This window comes from Toxotes jaculatrix, chromosome 3 (assembly GCF_017976425.1).
Source record: "Toxotes jaculatrix isolate fToxJac2 chromosome 3, fToxJac2.pri, whole genome shotgun sequence".
NCBI classification, from domain to species: Eukaryota; Metazoa; Chordata; class Actinopteri; family Toxotidae; genus Toxotes; species Toxotes jaculatrix.
Window position 1 is genome coordinate 10,326,916 of NC_054396.1, and position 23,141 is coordinate 10,350,056.

The window sequence follows — 23,141 nt, forward strand, 5'->3', positions numbered from 1 at the left end:
CTTGCCCTGCATATTTGTGTGTTAAATAAGATAAGTGACTGTGGAGGATGAAGAATCATGAACCTATGCATCACTTTTAAGTTAGAAAAATGTATAGTCTCATTTTTATTTTGGCAAGCTGCCTTTTCCACACCCATCACAGCTTTTGGCCAAGTCAGTAATAATTAAAGTACTAAGGGAAAGAGAGCTGAGGAATCCAAACATGGAAATATTATTAATACTAGTATTTCGGTGGATGGCACCAGAGGAAAGCAAGCTTTCTGGATGCTGAGTGAAGAGAAAGATAAAGAAACAGGTAGAAGACAGGAGAGTGGAGAGCAAGATAGCTGGGTGGGGCCGATAGTGCTGAGTGAGACTGATCTCTTGGCCGGCAGTCAGTGCGTGTGCCCACTATAGGATCATGGTCAGGATGGCAGCATGGGCAGAGCTGGGCAGCGTTTGCCAGTGTGCCAGGGACAGAGGGGCAAGCCTATTGAGAAGCAGTGTGATGGACACAATGGGTGCGACAGACTTGCTGCATCAACAGGCTTTTTGCTGCTGTGGCCAGAAATAAACCATAAATACCCCCACTGGCCTCAACCGACCCGCTCGCCAGGCCTCCACACCCACACACGCCCTCACACTGAGACAGACAGAAAAGAGAAAAGAAAGAGGAAAGACGGAGAGTGTGGCTTGTACGTGGTGCAGTGAAGCACAAGCCATCCAGGTAAAAAAAAAAAAAAAAAAAAATCATCCCTCTCCCTGACAGGCCTTTCTCTTTTATGCTCTCTATTCCCTCTTCTATCTGCAGCCAAATGCTTGCTTCTTAAGTAGCATTTTGTGTGTGCACAATTGATGTCTTATTCTTACATATACAACTGACACAACTAGGATTTGAGTAAAATAAAATATGCAAATGTCTCGCTGCTAAATTTGATTTGTGACTGAATAGATTAGGACCAAGCAACTCTATTAAAAAGGAATTATTTTTGTCTCTGCAGTTGTTTAAATCCTACTTGTGACAATGTATTAAAGTTAAATGAGTTTTCCAGCGTTGCAGGAAACACAATTTTCTTGTATTCATTTGACAAAATAACAACATGAAATCACTAAACAATGTGCTTTGTAGAGGGAAAATGACAGAACAGCAGGGAACCCCAGACCAGCTGCCTGCAGAGAAGGGCCAAGGAGGGGCCGGAGCCACATATAAGGTAGCTATCAGAAAAGCCCAAATGTATATATAATGTATGAAGTCTGTCGACTTCACAAATTACACACACAGAAAAATAGGGTGTATGGAATGAAATGAAAAAACCACCAAGGAAATGGGACTTTGCTGATCACGCCATCGATGATCCGTTCCTGTCTTGCAGCTGGCGGTTTTTGAGTTTGAGAACTTTCGTGGGAAAAAGGTGGAGTTGTCTGGTGAATGTAAAGATGTGCTGGAGAAAACACAGCGAGTTGGCTCAGTCATTGTGGAGTCAGGACCGTGAGTGATTCAGTTTACCTTCATCACGTGTCATCAGTTTTTGCTAGATCTGCATCCTGTTTTCAACTTGCTTCCCTTGCTTAGGGCATGAGTGTGTGCGTTTATATGCGTGGCATTTTCTCCATGTGCTCAGGTGGGTGGGGTTTGAGCGTCCAGGTTTTGCAGGAGAGCAATTTGTGCTTGAGAAAGGAGAATATCCTCGCTGGAGCACTTGGACCAACTGCCAGACTACCTACAGCCTGAGCTCATTCAGGCCTCTGAAAGTGGTCAGTATTGTGGATGTAATATTGGCAGATATAACCTCCTGCCAGACACACTCAAACCTGTTGTTTTTCTCTTCCAGGACAGTGCAGATCACAAGCTGCACCTGTTTGAGAATGCAGGCTTTGAAGGCAGAAAGATGGAGATTGTTGAGGATGATGTCCCCAGTCTGTGGGCTCATGGTTTCCAGGACCGCGTGGCCAGTGCTAAGGCTATCAGTGGAACGTAAGCTGTAACCTTCACAGTGATAAATATTATTTATCCTAGTTAGAATTGTTTTGTTTCCAAAGAGGATTTAATAGATTTGATTTTTTTTTCATGCATCCTGATATTATTTTGCCCAGTTCACTGTCACAGGAAGGTGATATGCAATTCTTTCTCTTCCCTCTGAAGATGGGTGGCATACATGTATCCAGGCTACAGAGGGAGCCAGTATGTGTTTGAGCATGGAGACTTCAAGCACTGGAATGATTGGGGAGCCACTGCACCTCAGATCCAGTCCGTCCGACGTGTGCGGGACATGCAGTGGCACAAGAAAGGGTGCTATATTGCCCCTGCCCCTGCCCCTACACCTCCCAAACCTGACCCCAGCCCTGCTCCTAGCCCTAATCCTAATCCTGACCCTACTCCTGCACCCAATCCCAAATCCCAAACTCAACCTCAATCTTAACGCCACACCTCCAGCACCTCCTACAGCAACTGGGGCAAGATGAAGGCAGTCTCTCCACCATACCCCCTGTTAGTTTAGACTATCTGACCATGCAATTTTGGAAAACTGGAACAGACAATAATGAAACATGTATCTCTGCTGGAAATAAAAGTTTTGGCCCTGATTTTGGTAATCTGCAAATTATTGCATCTTATTTATTATACGTAAAGAAACTAGAAATGTGTGGTATTGATAGTATTATAGCAACTCCAAGAGTGTCTATGAAGCCGAGAAGGAGCAATACTGATCATCTAAACTGGAATAAAACTATGAAAAGATTGGGGTAATTATGGTAGGATTTAGTGGATTTACTAACCACAAAGGTTAGTTTACTTGCCATGAGGAGTACCTCTCAACATGTGAAAAAATTGCATAATGTTTTCTGTGGCTGTGGAGAATCTTTGTCAAGTCTAAGAAAAAAACCCTCATGATGTCATCAGGAGTATCTTGGCTTTGGCCAGAAAACGTTTTAGGATATGGTTTTTGACATGGGCACTCATCAAGCAAGGAGGGCCGAACAAAATGATGCTTCTGGTTGAATTATGGGAATTGTAGGATCCAGTGTTTTTTAAGCTTGACCAACACCGGGGAAGTGAGGATATCTCAGCCTCTGCTGCTTTGATTTGGGCAATTCTTTTTATTTTTAATCAGTTTTTTTGGTCCTCAAACTTTACAGAAGTGCAACACTAAATGACTGGAATACCCAACAAATAGGCCTATTTCATGCAAACAGAAACTTTGTTAGATGGTCATAGTATTTTTGTCAGAAAAACAGTGTGCTAATGCTAATGACACAGTCGTTGCTATATTACATTTTTTTCATGTGCTCATTTTACTGTATATGTTTTTTACAAATAACAAATATTTCTATTTCCTTGTGTAAGAAACTTTAATGGGAATCCCTGCTAGATGCGGTGAAGAACAGGGGTGAACCATCTGTCATTGGTTAAGAACAACCGTTGGACCCGCCTACAAAAATATAACCGTCCAATCAGACACCATCTTCATTCAGCAAGCTCGAGGAGTGGGTGGGGAACGCGCAAAATTTGAAAGTTAACCGGAAACGACGTTTACTACGAGGAAAACAGTGTAGTGCTCTTAGCCCATCAATGTTTTGGGTGAATTACAAAGAATATTATATCTACCTGCATGGCACTGTGGTGAGTACTCTCATAATTTTCTGGTAAGGGCGTATATGTTTGTCGTGTCAATTTACTCGTTTGTGTATGTTAGCGGCGTTAGCAAACAGACGTTAGCCAACGTCAGTTTAGCTTATCAAAGGGACACATTGTTGATATTTGTTGCCCCACTCCAGTCTTTACCTTTGTCCGTACAAACTCCCATTCACGTTGACCAAATTTGTGTCATTTCTCAAGGTTATTTGTTGTTAAGAGGCCATGCTGAAGTTCAAATACGTGAGTCAGGGAAGCCTGAAAACGCTGCCTTCCTCCTCGGATCCCATCGCCAGCCGCAGCTTGCGACTGAACCAGGTGTTTCAGGTAAAGTATGGCGTATGTGTCCTGATGCCATTAACTGTTCACATGTAATGTCTCAACTGCTTTAATTTTACAGTTTTAAATCAGCCGCACTAGCTGTTAGGCAGCTAACTTCCTCTTCCTGTGTTTATGCGCTGTCCTCAGGGCCGAGCCAGCCTGTGCGGGCAACAGGGAGGATGCACTTTGGGTCGGGAAGAGTTTCTGGAGGCTCTGCTGCTCCTCTACCAGGAGTGCACCTCCCCAGAGCTTATGAAGATACATCATGTGGCAAACTTTGTCAACAAATGTAAGCATACATTTTACACGTGAAGATCATTTCTTTGTGTGTTGTTTATTTTTGAGGCCGTATGACAGTTCATACAGTTGGTTCAGCTTTTCATACACGCTTACTCACAGTAAATGAGTACCTGTCTCTAGTTTTTTAAGTCTAAGTCTAAAATGACTTTTATTAAAGTGAACACTAAAATGCATAGTCCACAAAAACAAAAGTGATTCATTCATGGAACAGACCATGTTTTTCTCAATACCTGTCAGATAGACTAGACCATATATGTCTGTGTATCTAAAGGCATAAAGTGCTGTATTTTTGTTGTGGTATGTTTAGAAACTTACATTCTAAAAGTTGTTTCACTTCATTTCTCAGAAACAATGGGCATAAAACCTCTGTGTTTTTGTTTGTATTTGTGAAACAGTTTCTGAAGTGGTCTCAGAGCTGCGGGCCCTGCAGCCTGGCGCTCATGACTTTGAATTGCGTGCAGTGGTGGGCCGTGGTCGCTTTGGTGAAGTCCAAGTAGTCAGAGAGAAAGCCACTGGAGACGTTTGTGCACTGAAAGTCATGGACAAGACAGTTTTACGCTCTCAAGAAAATGTAAGATTACTTTTTGTTTTATTGCGGCATTTTTTCCACTGTCTTTGCAAGCGTTGTACTGTGTATATATCTATTTTGTGTTCCAAAGTTGCAATCTGAGAAGAGTCCACTGGGGGGTGCTGTAAGGTTGAATGCATCAAAACAAAATCTGGGTACATTATTTCACAGCTGTGCTCTCTGGCATGTGACTAATAGAACAGATCTCAGTCAGAATAGTACATGAGCTGTGACAGGAAGAGATCTGAAGTGAGCAATACAATGAACAACTTGTATGTACAAGAAGTGTTTTGCTCATGCCACCTGTGACTACTTTGCATAATTTTAAATGACATCTAATTTCATTTTAACTGAATAAATTGCTGAGATTCTGGATCACATTTAAACACCACTGAAGCCCTAAACGTGTTTCCTTCTCAATGTTTTAGGCCGAAGAATTTATGTGGGTGATACACTACTGCTGTTGCATGTCTTTGATGTATATACTGTATGTATATATGCTGATTGCATGCCTTTTCAATTCCTCTCAGGTGGTTTTTCATGAAGAAGAGCGGAGGATCCTGGCTCTGAACAGCAGTCCCTGGATCCCACAGCTTTTCTGTGCCTTCCAGGATAAAGAACATGTCTACCTGGTAAGACTGCAGGTTTTTTTCTGATCTTGAGGATGGACTGAAATCGTTTTTTTTTTTCCTAGTTAAACTAGTGTTTTATAATGGAGGCAAGTAATTAACATGTAGTGCCAGCTGGATGAAGCGATATATGTAGTAGTACTGCCTAGTGCAGGGCAGGCTTTGTGCCAGAGTATAGGCCTGGGGCTAGCTTCTTTATTTAAATATACTAAGTGAGATACTGCTTTAATACCACTGTGGTTCCTCGCTCAGCCATTGTTTACAAAAGACACTGTTTTTTAACTGCATTTTTATGTGTTGTCTGAATGTATTCGTAGCCCTAAACTAAACCAAGCTTGGGAACAGTGGTTCCCAGTCCATATCTTCTGTATGAGCTGTTTGGGAAATATGCTTGTTTGCCATCAAAACCATAGTTAGGTGAGAGAAGAGGAATAGATGAGTTTAAAAACTAGAGACAGGGGTAAATGGCTGGTCTTCTTCAAAAGTGAAAAAGAAAAACTTCCAACAACTCCAAAATTGTAGTCACTGGGTTCAGACATAGTTAAAGACAATCAGCTCCAATGTATCTAACTTACCTGATCCTAATATATGTCTTCATGTGTTATTCACAAAGTACAATACAGCTTTTTTAATTTGTATATAAAGCAGTGTACTAGAAAGCTGTGCTGCAAAGTGTCTTTTTTTTTTATTTTCTCTCACAGCTGTGGTTTCCAGAATGTGACTAATAAAACAGTGGGATCAGTCAGAATAGTACATGAGCTGCCACAGGAAGGGATCTGAAATGAGCAATGAAAGGAACAACTTGTTCAGGGAAGAAATGCTTTGAAGCAGGAGGGGAAATAGTTAGCCTCCTTCAAAAGTGAAAAAAATTAGAGTAACTGGCTGCCAGTACATTCAAGAGTCTTCAGGATTTCGTTCATATTAATGACAGTATTCAACGCTGGTACCTCCACTGGACAGGAACCTCTGATTTGCTGTTGGGCAGTCTTTGGGCCTAACTGTTATTGTTCACAAACACTGATTTTTGTAGCTAACTGCTACTTAAATCACAGTGGCACATTCCAGAAACCACATCTGTTTAAAAAAAAAAAAAAAAAACTCAGAAAAATAACAACAAGAGCTGAGCTAAGAGTTTCCCAAAGCTTCCAGTGTTTCACGTGTAGGTAAAACACCTCTGTACTTAATGCAGATATCTATTATGAATATATAATCTTCTCATTTGACTTTGACATAAGGAGGTGATCAGGCATTTTTTCCCCAAAAATGTTAGTGTATGTCTAATAGCCTAATCTTCAGACATGAAGTAGTGTCAATTTTCTCTTCACATAGAGCGTGCAGTGTAATCATCATGATGGCTCTTAACCTCACAAAGAATTTATATTTTCTCTCTTGACCCATTAGACTGGCATAGGGTGTAGGAAAAGCATTTCCTGTCTAGCCAAGCCTTGTACGGCATACTGCCCTTTGCTTTTCTTTCATCCCTCATCTCCTTATACCTTCCTTCATGCCCCCTGCACGTCTGTCTCCATTCTTCCTCATCCTCTCTTTTCACTCCCCCTCTGTCTCACCCTGCTCCCTAACTGAGCATGGAGGAAAATACAAAGCATCCATCTTTATCCGTGTGTCAGAGAGGCACCCAGTCTCCCTGTTGCTAGGTAACACTGGAGAATGCTCCCGTTCATTCAGACTTGCCGACCATTCATGCACCAAGGGCTCTCGCCTGTTATGGCTGTATGACTGCCATCATATAGCTGAAATCAGCCTGACCAGTGCCTTTCACCTCAGGATGCAGACAGTAGAAAGGAGGATTTGAGTCAAACATGACCAAGGTTGATTTGTTAATTTGTCCTCCCAGAGTTTAAAAATGAAATACCTGAGGATGAGACATGTTTTTTTTGTTGTGGCATGTTGCTTGACTGAAAACATGTCTGCTTGTTGCCTGAAATCACATACACACAAGCAATACAGGGATCTTGCAGTTATTATCGGTGTATTTTTAGCTATGGAAGACCAGTTCTTTGACTGCAGTATCACAGATAAATCTGCAATAGTCTCTGGTGTTACATAACTGAATCTATAATGAGGAGAACCACCCTATTAGCTTAAGCTAAAGAGAGCTTTGATGTAAGCTCAAACACATGTCATCTTACACTTGTTGCTTCGTTTTTTTCTTTCTAAATATAGCCCTATTTATAGGCACTCAGAAATGTTTCAGCAGTGTGTAATTCATTTTAATCCTATTCAAATACACATTCATTCCAATTCCAAGTTCTGGTCATACTTTTAATGCTTCCACTTATTATTGGCAAACACTTCAACATGTCTCATTACAAATATGTCTTCAGGCGATGGAGTACTTGCCAGGCGGAGACTTGATGTCCCTGCTAAACCGATACGAGGATCAGTTTGATGAATCCATGGCTCAGTTCTATTTAGCTGAACTGGTAGAAGCCATTCATGCTGTCCACCAGCTGGGCTATGTCCACAGGTAAGACACCGGCCACTGAATTCAACAAACGTTTGTGTAAAGGCCATTCGAGGCTTCTGTAGTTTTGTCCTTTTCTTAGATTCTCACTAAATCATTTATTTTCACTGGAAAGCCAAATGCACACAATTCAAGAAAACGTTAACTGGACATGACAAATGTAGCATTATAATTTAACCTAGAGCGCTGACTGTGATGTTGTGTAATACAAAAACATTGCAGGACTTTCTAAATGTATTCCATTATCATCAGAGCGGTAGACATATTACTGTACTCAGGCAACAAACAGCTCTATAAAAGCAGTATCACATCTCCTCTAAACTATCCGCTTGCAGAGATGTCAAACCAGAGAACGTTCTCATCGATCGGACTGGTCACATTAAGCTGGCAGACTTTGGATCAGCTGCCAGGCTGACTGCTAACAAAACAGTAAGTAGATTACAGAGTTGGCTCTGTGTATTAACTTCAGTATCCTTGACAGTGACATCATTGTGTTTTATCAATGCGTTTCCAGGTGGCAGCTCCCACAGTTCCTGTTGGGACCCAGGACTTCCTCTCCCCTGAGGTCCTGATAGCAATGAATGGGGGCTCTCACAGCACCTACGGTGTTGAGTGTGACTGGTGGTCCCTTGGGGTCATAGCCTACGAGATGATCTATGCCAGGTCACCGTTTTCTGATGGCACTTCTACCAAGACCATTCACAACATCCTCAACTTCCAGGTATGTAAACTGCTGTCTTGACTGTTATTGATATTGATCATTAGTTGTATCTGATCAGTTATTTTCTGCCACAAATAATTCCAGATGATTGGAATAATCAACTGCCTGCTTAGCATTCCAGTCATACTCAGGGAAAATATGCAGTCTGATCAGTCTGTTTATTATGTAATGAATCCTTGTCCATGTCGTTTGCTTACAGCGATTTCTAAAGTTTCCGGGGGAGCCGCAGGCCAGTAAGCAGTTTGTAGACCTGGTGCAGAGCTTGCTGTGTGGAGCCAAAGAGCGACTGGGTTTCCAGGGACTCCGCTGTCACTCTTTCTTCTCCAGTGTAGACTGGAACAACTTAAGACACGGTGAGGAGATTCCTCTCCCTGGAGACTCTGTTCTCCTGTCTGTCCAGTAAAAATGCTCAATTTGGCTTGAAATGACACAGTGACGCTGTAATCACGTTACTGGACAGATGATATAGGACTGGTTGTCAAACACTAATGTTTTTTTATTATATAAATAAGTGTAATGTGTGTGTGTGTGGTTGCACATAGACAACAAACAGCGATTGCGCTGCCAGTGGTGTTGTCGGTAGTAAAATAATGAGATTCTGTGCGCCGTTGGCAGTAAGCCAATTCTTTCCTGAGGAGGAGAATGGGAGGGAGGCAGAGACAAGAAGCGACACAGACGGAGTAAAGAACTGCAACTCATCTGCTTCTCAACAGATGCAGCACAAAATCATTTATGCTAGCGACACCAGACAAGCTCTCTGTGGCGGAAATACATGTGTGTTTGTTGAACGTTATTGTTGCCATCAAACCTGAGACTGCACTGAATGACAAAGAGTTTGACATTTTCACCTGACCAGCTGTGGGAAAACACACCCGTAACATTCACATTAATGGACATTTTCAGTGAAGCATAGTCACATTAGAGAGCCGCAGCACTACAGTAGTTCTGTAATTCACACAAGTAGCTGCAGGGGTGATGAGTGTTTATTTTGCTTTGCAGAAACCCTCATTTTCAGATGAATAGATCCTCCTTTTTGTGATTGTGAAGCGATTATGAAACATTGCTATGCCAGCCATTTCCTCTGAGCTGTTTACCAGTTATAATATCCCTATCATCGCTGAATATTAATGAATCTAGTTTTTTTTTTTTTTTTTTGAGAACCACATGATTATTGTTTGACTATGACACACAAGCTTTTTTGCCTCTTTTAATGTGTGTGTGTGTTAGAAATGTTTACAGATGTTTCTTAATATTAACTGATTTACTGGTTGATATTTGTAGAGTTATAATTCTCAAATGCAACATAAAGAAAAGGATCACACATAGCCATGCTTGTATTGAGACAACAGCCCTGGTTTATTGATAATTGGGCACAGATAGAACTCTGTGTTTCAGCTTTGGCTCCAGCTGATTAGCTTGCTCTGCTGCAGTGAGGGAGAGGGAGTGAGCATGTGTGTATGAGAGAGAGGGAAGGAGAGAGAGAGGGAGGGAGGGAGGGAGGGAGGGACCGAGAGGCAGCATGTGCATCAACGCGCGACTTACCGCACTCTAGGCTCCCACCGGTCTGCTCTGTACCTCCTCCCTTCCTTTCTCTCCCCTTTCTCCTTGTTGTATTTTATTTTTATCTTTAACATTTTTTTTACTGCCTTGTTCATAGCTGCCTCCTTTGTTTGTTTGTTTTTTCCTTGCCCTCTCTTACTCCCTCCTCTGATCCCTTTCTCCTGCAGTTCTCCCGCCTTTCGTTCCTGCGTTGCACACTGAAGATGACACCTCTAATTTTGAGGAGCCGGAGCAGGCAGCCCCCCGGCCAGCCTCAGCAGCCCAGCGAGGAGCTCAGCCAGCGGCCTTCCAGGGCCAGGATCTGCCCTTTCTAGGCTGGTTCTTCAGCAGAGCATTGACAGCATTGGCTAAAACTGAGTAAGTGCTACCTGTTTACAAAGCATTGTTTGGCTTTTTTTTTTTTTTTTCCTGAAGACGACCCCCCCCCTTTTTTTCTGTAGTCAATGCAGAGACCTCCTGCATACACCTCTCTAGCACACCTTTGTTGGTTAAAGACCCTGTAATACCCTTTCCTGCTGTTCTGCCATTAGACTCCTCATTACCACGGCAACAAATTCCAGGTAGCCTTGTTTCAGGTGACCTAGTGCGGTGCCCTGGGCAGTTGGTGTGGTGTCCCTGTCATTAGTGTTGTGCCTGTTGGGGCTGAAATGGGTTTGGCCATATGCTGTGTCAGACAAGGAATGAGGGAGGGGAGGGATCCCCCTCTTCTCTGGTGCTCTCTCCTACTGCTTCTTGTTTTTGTGCGTTGGGATCACACATAGTGAATCCGATGCAGAGATAGATCAAATGAATGGACCAGAGGATGTGAGCTGGCGTTATCTTGCCATCGGCGCTGATTGGTATGCGGCTGAGTGTGTCAATGAGGTTTGCTGAGAGGTGGAACCCCACACATAGACACATTCCAGCCTTCGCTGCTGTTATTGTGCTTTCTCTGTTACTGTGCGGCATAATGGGCTCCTGACTTTTATAGTATGGGTTTTGGGACTGTAATTATCCCTAATGGTGTTTGGCTTCTTAACCTCTGATGATAATAATGCAAGAGGATAGGTTTCATTTCTGTAGCCCCATGGCAGTGTTCTAGCAGGTTAATGGTGCTGGAGACTGCGGATCATGACAGCAGCAGCAACAGAAAGGGAAGAAAAAGCATGAGCAGATTAGACAGGGAAAAGGATGAGAGCTCAGATTGGGGAAGAGAATCTATTTCTATGGTTACTACCGTGGTGTTTTTTTTTCTCTCTCTCTCTCTTTCCCCAGTCCCCACCCCCATATTTACTCGTCTCATCTCTTCCTCTTATTTTCTCCCTCTTCTAATGTCTCTGTCCCTTGCTGTTACACCATCAGTCATCTGTTCATGGTTTTTATCTGAAGCCAGTCATTTTCTTTGCTGCATTTGATTAAGAGGAGCTCAGAGCTCATAGAATGTGTCAGATTTGTGTGTGGGTGCATGCATATGCGTGTACACATTCTTCATTACAATGCCAAAAAGGAAGGAGAAATGAACCCAGAGCCAGGCATAATGAAATGCTAATCATGTGTTTTGGGGGTTTCTGCTGTTCTTTTTTTTTTTTTTTTTTTTGGTTCCTTGTGAACTTGTCTGACTCCTCATTAGTAAAACTCAACAACAAAATCCCCTTAACAGCTTGCCTCAAATTTATAAGAAGCCGACTGTGGTTTAGTGTCAGAAAATCATCTTTGCAAGATGGCTTGAATGTAGGCTCATAGACTTCCACTAAAATAAGCCTTTTTGAGCAATTTTCAGGGTGATATGGGACGCTCTGAGGTGGAAAATGTATATATATATAAAATATATAAAATATATTTAAAAGAAATATATATGTATATGTATATGTAGACACACACACACACAAATAGTGGGTATGTGTCTGCTTTTTGCTTATAAGTTGTGCATAAGGACAACAGTTTCAGGTTGTCAGTCTGTCTGGTCAGTCATTTGACACTTTGGTCAAGAGTGGAATATCTTGACAACTGCTGACCAGATTGCCATGAATGTATACTGCCAGATGGTTATGATATGGGTGTTCATAGTCCCCAGAGGATGATTCTTGATGAGTAGATGATCAACTGGCTTTTCGTCTAGTGCCATTATCTGGTCAGAGTTTCTGCTTGGGTGTCTCAGCAACTAATGGCCAGATTTTCAAGAAATCTTTATATTTGTCGTCTCTGGAGGACGATTTCTTACGTTTATACTGACCCCCTGACTTCTCCTCTGCTGCTACCGATGAGGCCCAGCGGAAATTGCTGACCACCTTTATGCACCATAGAAGATAAACGCTTTTGATTTTAATGACCCACAGCCATCTTTTAATAACACCTACAGGACGCACTTTAATTCTTAAACCTCATTACTTGTTAGGAAAAGCAGATTAGTGAGTATGTTGTTCTTAATATGTAATCCTTCTAAATGATGTTTTAAAGACAGACTTGTTCTTGTTTGTTTATGCTTATTTATAAATAAATAATAAATAGACTTGGTTGATAGACTGCTACATGTAATTTTTAGGGACACATTTCGACAAATATGATGTTTCTGTACACAATGTAAAGACATTTATTTAAATGCTCTCTTTAAATACAGTTTGGCCACAGAACGTGAGGAATTAGTGAGGAAATATATTTTAATTATCTGTGACATCTCAGGTGGAATATTCTCTGCTTCAGTCTGCTTGTGTTATTGCATGTGGTCTGTTCTGTTTGTGTACCTGTTTGTGCTGCTAAGCCTTTAACTTGCACACTTTCCCTCAGTCCCTGTCTTTCTTTGATTCTCTTCAATAATGCAGTCTGCACTGGCTACTCATTTATTTTCCCTCCACATTACAGAGACATGACAGCTACCATATTCCTCAGCCAGGAGAAAAAAAAAGTGGCCAGGGTATTTTCTCTCCTGTAAAAAATATTTATTTTCTATTCTACCTACATGATCTTTATAGCAGTAAGAATATTAGACATGTATGTTTCCTCCAATTTATGGTTTAAAACAAGATGGTTGAAGTCATTTGATAAAGGTGAAGAATAAGTCCCATCCATCTGTCCTTCATACAAAATTCACCTCGTCTTTTTTCACATTTAAACACCTGTAATGGAGAAAACACTGCAACTCAGTGCAGAAAGACCCCAGCTGAGGAGTTCTAAATTGCCACATTAACTATATCCCCCCTAAACTGTTAGACTAGGCTCTCAACTAGGCGCTGGGGAGCTTTATGAATTTTGATGTCTAACATAAATTTTTAATTGGCAATAGTTTCAACTGGCTTCTTTTTTTAATGTAGATTCCTATGAAAAGACTGGTTGGGGTGTTGTGTGGTTGTGGCTGTGTTTGTCAGTGATGTGAGCCACATCTCACCCAGCATGCACACGCACACACACACACACACACACACACACACACACACACACACATATATATATACATAAATACATAGTGCTTGTATTCATGCTTATTTTTAACACTCTGACTCAGTGTGAGTCACTTTTATTAAAGATCCCTCTACGGTATTTGTGAACTCATTCATACAGACCCATTCATTTATTTAGAAGACTTCTATTCAGCATTGCTTTTTTTCTGGTCAAGAGATGGAAAATTGACTTTGTACTCTAAATTATTCCCAAAGAATGGAAACAAAATAGGACATCACCTTTAATAAACAAGAAAAATTGGTGCATTGGACTCACTTCAGAGCTCAGTGTAGATAAACCCCAAGCAAGAGCATAGCCTAAATTCTCCTGTCTCATTATTTTGTTGGGCAAACAGCAAATATTCCCGGGTCTACACAACTGTTATGTTCATATAGTCTATTTCATCCTGAATAAACCACGATGAATAAAATATACTCAGCTCTTTCTCACTTCAAAAATGCTCTGTTGAATGCCTTATTGTTATGGGTAGATATTCCTCTGTGTACTTTTCTTAAAGTAGAGTCGGTGCATATTTTGCTGCTCTCGCGTCTGCTGCTCATTCATGATGTGTGGGTGTTGTTTCTGCATTTCAGCCAGCTTAATTACAGCTACAATACTGTCGAGGTTTGCCGTTACACGATGCCGCTTCATGTCATGGTATGACACTGTCGGTCGTCCTCATTCTGGTTAGCTGATATGATTGGAGAATTTGCGATACCTAAAAGTTTTTGTAATGTTTTTACACAACAAGACACATTTAGAGAAAGCAGCACTCATGCTTGCTTACATGACGTGGTTCAGAATATGTTCGAATGTGGCACTTGACCTTGATGGATTGGTGGACATTTCTGTGTAATACAGGTGAGGTATTGTGTATTTGTGGCTTAAATGGTACTAAACAACATCTATACTGTATATGTTGCTGTCCTCAGGTCAGTGTCCGCAGGCCTCAACTCTCCTGCAAAGGCCAACTCCATGGAAAAGAAACTGCACCTTAAAAGCAAAGAATTACAAGAAACTCAAGACAAATGTCACAAGGTGAGCATGTACTTTGCTTTTTCAAATGTGTCTTATTAAAGTTCTTCATCTCTAGCTTTTATGACAAACACTTCATTGCTACTGTATTTGTAAATGCAAGAGTAAGTTAGCCAGAGATGACTGGAATAAGATGACTGCTGGCTGAGTGGAAACTGTAAATTTGTTATTTTTTTATATTCATGTTGTAGAAATTTGTTATCAGCAAAAATGATTCCATCATGGGTTTTATTAGCAGACGTCTTGTGTTTATTCTGGCTGACTGGCTTAACACAGATCCAGCAGGCTTCTGGTGGTGCTGTAATAAGCCAAGTTAATCTTGTTGTGTGTACAACATTACAGCTACTTCTTTTTTTAAGCATTCACGGTTGGTTGATAGGTCAAATATATCAGCTGTCATCAGAACATTTCGCTGATGGATCCTTTTCACTGATTTAAGTCACCACTTTAAGGACCTTTACATTTCTGCCACACAGTCCATCACCATTTCTACTGTAATTTGCTAACCTTCAGTAAAGTTGCAGTGAAACTGGTGATTATACTGTTTTCTCCGGTGGATTCAGATGGAGCAGGAGATCTCCAGGTTCCAGCGTAAAATGACTGACCTGGAGTCAGTACTCCACCAGAAAGATGTGGAGCTGAAGGCGTCTGAGACTCAGAGGAGCATCCTGGAGCAAGACCTTGCCACCTACATCACTGAGTGCAGTGTGAGTCACAATAACAACTGTATGTGTGTAGAATTTAAACAGATGATCAAAATATAAGAAATAGTCTTACACCAATTTGTGTTTTTGGTGTAGTTTTCTGTTGCTGCCCTCAACACTAGTCACAAAGCTGCTGTTGGTTCAAAAAAATTTGAACCAACAGCAGCTTTGAGTTTGTGAGTATGTACGTGTTTGCAGAGCCTGAAGCGAAGCTTGGAGGAGGCACGTGTGGAGGTCTCCAGAGAGGATGACAAGGCCATGCAGCTGCTGCACGACATCCGCGAACAGAGCAACAAGCTGCAGGAAATTAAAGAGCAAGTATGTAAATCTTCTCATTCAGAAGATCTTCTGTCTCCTCCCTCTCATCACGATAATGATGTGGTACATTTGGAGATTTTTATAAACACTTAAAGGTGCTTATACCCCAGAAAAAAATGCGTGGTGAAAAAGAAAAAAATGCTATATACTGCATCCATAAAGCCGTCGTCTTATTTGTGGAGATTTTTCTGCTTTCCTCAGTCTCATCTTTGCACTGTCATAACTGATAACAGAGTCACTGAAGCAGCCATGAGATTATACTTCTCTTCAGTGTGTCCCTGTTACACAGGCAGGGCTTCCCCTCTGAGGACTCCCTTGTCCTTAGCACTCATAAAGGTCATCCCTGCAGATGGCATCCCTTCAAGGTAGAAAAGTGAAGGAGACTTTGATTATTACTCAAGAGATTTGCCCACCCTACTCTCAGGGGAATAACACACTATTTATTTTTATATACATTCATGATTTAAGTCACAGGTTAAAGTTTAACTCAGAAATTTACTTCGACACAAAAAAACACATTTATATAAAGAAAATCTGAGTTCTGATAAACATTTCACCCCTTGTGATAAAAATCCAGACTAGTCGCCCATTGTAAGTAAATGCATTTTTCTTTCCATTTATTCTATCTCAGTATGCAGGAAGTGTCAAATCAAAGAGTGAGCTGTTTAACAACATCAGTGTAACATGTTGTCAGGGACTTTTACAGACTTAAGCAGTTATTTTCCTTTCATTTGGTGCTCTGTAGTGCTAAGTTGCCAACTACAGCTTTAAAGTGGTAATTCTTGAGTTGTTATCTTTGATTTTGACACTTTGGGTGATAAATGGTCATTGCAGCAGTGCACTGCAGTTTCTATAGATCACTGCACAATGAAACAGTGTCAGCAGATCTGTGAAGTACATCTTTGTCTGTATAGCACTGGCAGCAATTGCTGCCTACACTAACAGCACAGTTCCTCTGTTCAGGCGGATTCAAACAAGCTCTCGCTGCTGTTGCTGCTGTTCTTTGAAAAAACATAAAAAATCTGATAATTGATTTTTTTTTTCCCCAGGAAAAGCCTGAATAGAACAGTTGAGCATTTATTGAAGAAAAACACACGAAGCAGCATAAACCAAATTACTGAAATTTGGTTTATGCTGAAACACAGCTGCGTTAAATTATTTTACTATAGCACAACTTGAAGAGCTGTACAGCTGGGATATAAGATGATCACAATGATTACAACACAAAAATGAAAAATAAGATCTAGAAATGTGAACTTGTCTTGTTTATCAAAATGTAAGTTCAAACTTGACCTCATGTGTTAATGAACCCTTTCTGTTTTTGGAGTTTCTTTTCCATATTGGTCACCACTGTGTGCTATCTATGCCCTCAGGAGTACCATGCCCAGTTGGAGGAGATGCAGGTAACCATCAGGCAGCTGGAGGAGGACCTGTCAGCTGCCCGACGCCGCAGTGACCTCTACGAAGCTGAACTTAGGGACTCCAGGCAAACAAGTGAGGAACTGAAAAGGAAAGCTGTGGAATACCAGCAGAGAATCCAGAAGGTATGTTTGATAATGCAAATGGAAATGGGGGTCAAGCCTAAGGCTGAGAATATACCATATATATATATATATTTCCAACATATGCTGTTTATTTTTCAGGCCAAAGAGCAGGGCAAAGCCGACGTGGAGGAGCTCCTCTCCAAACTTGAGAAGGTATCAGTTCTTCTTTTCTTCCCTTGCTGGATAGATCCTCATGGCTAAAGCTGTGGTGACTCTTCATGTCTGAGCTTACTCTGCTCTCTCTCTTAAGACTAATTCTGAGCAGCAGGTGAAAATCCAAGAGCTCCAGGACAAACTGTCCAAGGTAAATTATTTTTACAGCTGCTATAATCTCTCTTTTTTAGTGTCTGAAAAGTGGTGAGAACAGTATTTTGCCTGCTTTGTGTCTCTGTTTACGGTCCAGAGAAGCTTTTTTGCAATGTCTCAGGGGATAGGAATTGCCCAAGCATATCAAGAGGTTTGTCTTGGGATCCACTAACAGCCTTTGAACTCTTGACCTCCCCAAGGCGGTGAAAGCGAGCACAGAAGCCACTGAGCTGCTGCAGAATGTTCGGCAGGCCAAAGAGCGGCTGGAGCGAGACCTGGAGCGCCTGCGAGGCAAAACCGACTCTAGTGACACTTTAAAACGCCGCCTGAGAGAGACGGAGGTACCAAACCAAACCCATACCACTAAAATGATGCAGTTGTTTGTTACATACCATTTCTCTATCTGGGCCACACCAGCACAAGTCACTCTTGGGAAATTTTCTTTGTGGTTAGTCTTATGTTATTCTCTTTGTTGTGTAAGCAGGAGGGCAGGAAGACCCTGGAGAATCAGGTAAAAAGGCTGGAGATGGTTGAGCGGCGGGAGAATAAGCTGAAAGATGACATTCAGACCAAATCCCAGCAGATCCAGCAGATGGCTGAAAAGATCCTGGTGAGAGAGCTACAGATAAGGCTTGCTAATACTCTGACCCACTCCACCCCTAATTTCACCCCCCCCCCCCCCCCCTGCCCACCTCTTCCATTCATTCCACCCTTTCCCAGTCCATCCTCCTCAGTTATCTTAGAGCACACATGTACATACTGGACACACTTGTCCACAGAGAGCTTCTTGCTAGCTGATCTCACAGAAATGGCTACTAGTCAATAAGTGTCAGTGCATACATAGATTTTACCAGCGTCAACATGAGCAGGCACCGCTGCAGCCGACTTGTGGATTTCCAGCTTTTCAATGCAAGTTTCTTCTTCTAGCCTTAGTAGAACAGCTTTCACTGTGCTGTCATGTCTTTTGTAACTCCAGGGTTTTAGGCTACTTTAAGCAGTCGTCAGGGTGGTAGTTTGTGTTTTTTCTTCTGTATTATTTACATAAATGAGCAACTTGGAGTGCATTTTATTGTGTTAAATGTCTCCAGTTACCTTTACAATGTTACTTCCTTCAGGAATTGGAGGAGAACCTGCGAGATGCCCAGTCGACAGCCCAGAGGATGGAAACCCAACTGGTTCAAAAGGAGAGGCTTTATGAGGACAAGATCAAGGTGGGGACCTCTAATATTGTCCAAATTTAATAAACGGTCCTGCAATAGAACCTTCATTCATGAAGGTTTGGTTCAGCTGTTGAAAGAGAGGTGCTTTTGTTATTGTGTCCACCCCATTAATACCAAATAACAGAAACACTTCTCTCTACCGTGCAAAACAGTTTAACAGTATTACAGACTACAGCCTACACGATGACCATGAAGTTGAATCAACACCTCTCTGAAGCACTTTCAACAAAAGCCAACATTATAACCTGCATGAAGGTTGGATTTATTGCAGGACTGTTGTACTAGTTTGCATTAGTTTTAGCTAGATTTTCCTAATAAGCACTGTGTTTATGCAGTGTATTTAAGTGTTGTACTTCCTAGTCATTGCTGCCATTTTAAATCAGCGTTGAGGTGGATGTAAGTCAGAGCTGTCACATGTTTTACAGTGAGGCTTGACATCGCACTAATTACTGCTTCCACACCAGGCTGTACATTTACAACCATGTCAGTATGTTTTTATTCTTCTCCGTGCCAGTGGAATTTGTGATGAAAAGGAGGGGTGTCCTCACCACACTTATAATGTAGCAGATCATAGACTTCAACCTAAATGTGGTCAAATCAGCATTGTCTGGTCTTCTGTTCACTGATTCCGTCTGATCCAGGTTCTGGAGGCCCAGATGAAGGTAGACTTGGCTGACAAGGAGAGTCTTGAGGCCAGAAGAGCCCAGCAAGAGGAGGAGTCGAGGGAGAACTGCAAACTTATCAGTGAACAGAAAGCAGTAAGAAAACACAGCGGGCTTTTCAACACTTATATCCACTCAGACATTTGCTAGTAGATTTAAAACAACTAGTGGGTTTAAAATATTACGTAGGTCAAATACCATTATTTTTTTATTGAATTATTTTGCAACATTAGAAAGTGCAGCAGCAGTGTACATAACTGTCTGATTTTAAGTTTGTTTATTTTTTTTTACCCTATACCAAAAACAGTCCAATGTACTTCATAAGTCTCACTGAGTGAAAGCAGTTAGTGAACACGTGATACCTTCTCATGCACCTATGAAGTTGTTCTGAGAATTTGACAACTAGAATCCATCAATGTTTGTTGTTGCTTGACACAGTAATTTGCTGTAGTGGTTCAGCTGTATTGGAATGTACAGTTGGATTAAATTGTAGTATACTTCATGTTGCACTACAAAGCCTGGGCTCAAGTCCTAATCTGGTTAATGTGGTAGAATTGAAGCGGTTAAGAAGCTTTCGGAGGCAGTCATCTGACATTGACAGTAGAGGAGTCAGGCAACACCTTAATGGACTCTAATAGGATTTTGCTGGAGTATACAACTCTCCTATAGAAAAAAAAGTGCTGCTGAAATATGTGTCTGCATCTCAGTAGGATTTGGTGATCAGTCAAAGTGGAATATATCACTTCATTCGCCCCTGTTTGTTTGGATTTGATTTCCACTGTTATTGTATCTCCGTCTTCCTGCAGACCATTAATGCGATGGATTCCAAGATGAAGAACCTGGAGCAGCGCATCGCCGAACTGTCAGAGGCTAACAAGCTGGCCGCTAACAGCAGCATCTACACCCAGAAGAATATGTGAGTTAACTAGACCTTCTGCCCACACTGTGCTTTCATGATTGCCCCCACCCACACTCCTCGGGCCTCAAATTGCTTCATTAGTGTGCACTTACATCTTTGTGCACCATGGCTGATCCATCTCCCTTGAGTGTAAACTGTGACTCATCTCTCAGGTTAATTGCAGAAAATATATTTTCAACTAATCTTAACTTTAAAATGTACTTGTTTAAGGAATTTTTAACATACTTTTGTTAATATAATGCACATGTCGTCACCTGAATTAAATTTTGTTTACCAAGACGAATTAGTCACAGTGAAGGTAACTATTTGAAAAGTATTTGAAAGATTATAAACAGTCATTATAATCTCGCCTCTTTATATTTTTGCCAGGAAAGCCCAGGAGGAGATGATCTCAGAGCTACGGCAGCAAAAGTTCTATTTGGAGTCTCAGGCAGGCAAGCTGGAGGCCCAAAATGCCAAACTGGAGGAGCACCTGGAGAAGATGAGTCAGCAGGAGCAAACCAAGAGGACCCGGCTGCTGGAGCTGGAGAGCAGGCTGCGGGAGGTGAGGCAACAGGACACTGAAGATAAAGTACCTCACTTTAAGTAGCATACAGTGGAGCCTCATTACGATCCACAAAAGGGATTACAGCAGCTGATCAGCTACCGAGCTCAGATCCCTTTCAGATAAGCAGCTAATTAAATACAGGAGGGCTGCAACGGCACCTCTACAAAATTGCCATTGGGCCTGTACTCAAGCTGTATCTGGTCTATTGGAGTGTACAGAATTCATTTGATATCTCTGAGACAATGTTGCTGCATTGGCTGACAACAGGTGAGACCCCAGGTGTTTAACTATTTGAAAATATAACAGGACGTTGAAAGGTGAACAGTTTACCCTTAAATCAAAGCACTGAAGTTAAAGCCCACATGTTGGCAAGCATCCACCTTGCAGAGGTATCCTAGAGGTCCATGAGCTCTGCTTCTGAAAGCTTTATTATCATGAAAAGCTTTTCAAGCCTAACATCTTTAATTTTACATTAAAGTAAATTACCAAGAAATGAAGTGCTTGTTTAAACCTATTTCAGATGTTTGACAGTCACCTGTAAATCTTTGATGCATTACATTCGAGTTAGGAGTTGTAAAAGCACAAAATGGTTCTGAACCACAAAACCCATCAGCTGTATGTGCATTCAATACAAACTTATTCTATAATAAGATGATTGGACACAATTGAGGACCATAACGCCCCTTTTTCCTGTTTGAGAGCCCTCACCCCCCTGGTGTGCTGTCTCACCACCTCACTGGTGGACAACCTGCTGACTGGATGTCATAGCTCTACCTCCACACACTCTTCCCCGCTGAGATGTGATACATAGACTGGCACTAATTGCTGGCCTCTCTGCACATTCACTTACAAACACACACTCTGTCCTCTCACACACACACAAATATGTACTTTCAGTTGAGATCAGCCTTTCCCTCTCTGTAACAGTAGGATCTTTATGGAGAAGCTAAATGCACCCTTGTGTTTCAGCTTTATGTTGTTTTGAACACTGCCAGCACATAATGTACATGTGTTCTTCTAAGAATCTTGAAAAGGTCTCAAATTATTTTATTTTTAGGTATTAACAAGTACAACAGTTTATATCCAGTCACCAGAGGTCTTTTTTTTTTCATCATACACTTTTAGATTTCTCTGTGCTTTCCTATTTTTAGGGTATGAATCTGCATTTCTTTATCTGCTGGTGGGTTTTGTGTCCCCTCACATCCTCTAATTAATCTTCTTTTATCCTTTTTTAAATACTGTCCATTTGGCTTGCATTATTTCAGAGTAATGTATTATTAATTTAGTAATTTGAACCTTTTCAACTTTTTATTTGCTCTGTTCTTTCAATGGCTCTTAAATTTTATGAAGGCCTTAAAAAGTTTAAAAACGTCTTGGCTGTAACCAAAGAAAAGCAAAGCTATCTTATATATAGTTATAGAAGTAACTGCAGGTTTCAAATTCATATCAGCCGTATTACAAAGTGTTAGCACTACAGACAAATGCAAGTTTCAAGCAGTCCACTATGCTGACTTTAACCAGTATGAGTTTGCCTCCAGTTTCTAAATTGCCCTGATGGTCCTATAACATCTATCATGTGTTACTCTGAGCATGTTAAAAGAATTCCGTAAATGATGTGCAAATACAGTCATTTAGGTCTGATGTACATTTCACAACATTGACATTAGTCCTGTCCCCTTGTAGATGGGCCTCGAACATGAGGAAGAGAAGCTGGAGATCAAGAGACAGGTGTCGGAGTTGACCCTCTCCCTGCAGGAGCGTGAGTCCCAGATTAGCAGCCTGCAGGCTGCACGTCTTGCCCTGGAGAGCCAGCTGCAGCAAGCGAAGACCGAGCTGGAAGAGACCACCGCTGAGGCTGAGGAGGAGATCACCGCCCTCAGGGTAAGACAAACAAGTGCAAGCATGGGTGTGCAATCGGAGTCACTCGTAGAAATATAGGTGCACATACATTCTGCATAAATGTATTTAGATGTAGATAATCTGTAGTGTCCTCACTATATGCAGCAGTCGGATGTGGTTGTATTTTTGCTTTCTGGTTTCTCACAGAATCACAGAGATGAAATTCAGCGCAAGTTTGATGCCTTGAGAGACAGCTGCTCAGTAAGTGCAGCCACAGCCTTTTTGCCTGTTTTCACGCTCAAGAATTTTGTGCATGCAACATGGAGAACTTTAGATAGTTTTCAATTATTTATTTTACTGCTTTTCCTAAATCCTGCATGCCAAAGATATTTCTCTTACCAATGAGACACTGGAAGTAACGTCAGTATTAGAACTCACA

The 23,141-nt window shown here is 41.5% G+C and overlaps 1 protein-coding gene and 1 pseudogene across 4 annotated transcripts in view; both read left to right on the plus strand.

Moving 5' to 3' along the window:
• The first annotated feature begins 124 nt into the window (after positions 1 to 124).
• On the plus strand, positions 125 to 2,550 carry LOC121178943 (annotated as a pseudogene).
• A 962-nt stretch (positions 2,551 to 3,512) lies between these two features.
• cita (citron rho-interacting serine/threonine kinase a) overlaps positions 3,513 to 23,141 on the plus strand; it is a 34,387-nt gene continuing 14,758 nt past the window's right edge. For 2 of the 4 annotated variants that reach the window (XM_041034671.1, XM_041034672.1), the window contains exons 1-24: positions 3,513 to 3,598; positions 3,815 to 3,937; positions 4,079 to 4,220; positions 4,627 to 4,802; positions 5,330 to 5,431; positions 7,774 to 7,916; positions 8,249 to 8,342; positions 8,428 to 8,634; positions 8,834 to 8,987; positions 10,362 to 10,551; positions 14,541 to 14,646; positions 15,207 to 15,350; positions 15,546 to 15,665; positions 17,039 to 17,209; positions 17,309 to 17,362; positions 17,460 to 17,513; positions 17,716 to 17,856; positions 17,997 to 18,125; positions 18,631 to 18,726; positions 19,377 to 19,493; positions 20,204 to 20,313; positions 20,686 to 20,860; positions 22,547 to 22,744; positions 22,910 to 22,963. In XM_041034671.1, coding sequence (XP_040890605.1) covers positions 3,836 to 3,937; positions 4,079 to 4,220; positions 4,627 to 4,802; positions 5,330 to 5,431; positions 7,774 to 7,916; positions 8,249 to 8,342; positions 8,428 to 8,634; positions 8,834 to 8,987; positions 10,362 to 10,551; positions 14,541 to 14,646; positions 15,207 to 15,350; positions 15,546 to 15,665; positions 17,039 to 17,209; positions 17,309 to 17,362; positions 17,460 to 17,513; positions 17,716 to 17,856; positions 17,997 to 18,125; positions 18,631 to 18,726; positions 19,377 to 19,493; positions 20,204 to 20,313; positions 20,686 to 20,860; positions 22,547 to 22,744; positions 22,910 to 22,963 — 2,979 coding nt within the window. In that variant the 5' untranslated portion in view covers positions 3,513 to 3,598; positions 3,815 to 3,835. The remainder of the gene's footprint in view (positions 3,599 to 3,814; positions 3,938 to 4,078; positions 4,221 to 4,626; positions 4,803 to 5,329; positions 5,432 to 7,773; positions 7,917 to 8,248; positions 8,343 to 8,427; positions 8,635 to 8,833; positions 8,988 to 10,361; positions 10,552 to 14,540; positions 14,647 to 15,206; positions 15,351 to 15,545; positions 15,666 to 17,038; positions 17,210 to 17,308; positions 17,363 to 17,459; positions 17,514 to 17,715; positions 17,857 to 17,996; positions 18,126 to 18,630; positions 18,727 to 19,376; positions 19,494 to 20,203; positions 20,314 to 20,685; positions 20,861 to 22,546; positions 22,745 to 22,909; positions 22,964 to 23,141) is intronic. The other 2 variants (XM_041034670.1, XM_041034674.1) reach the window with 1 other exon arrangement.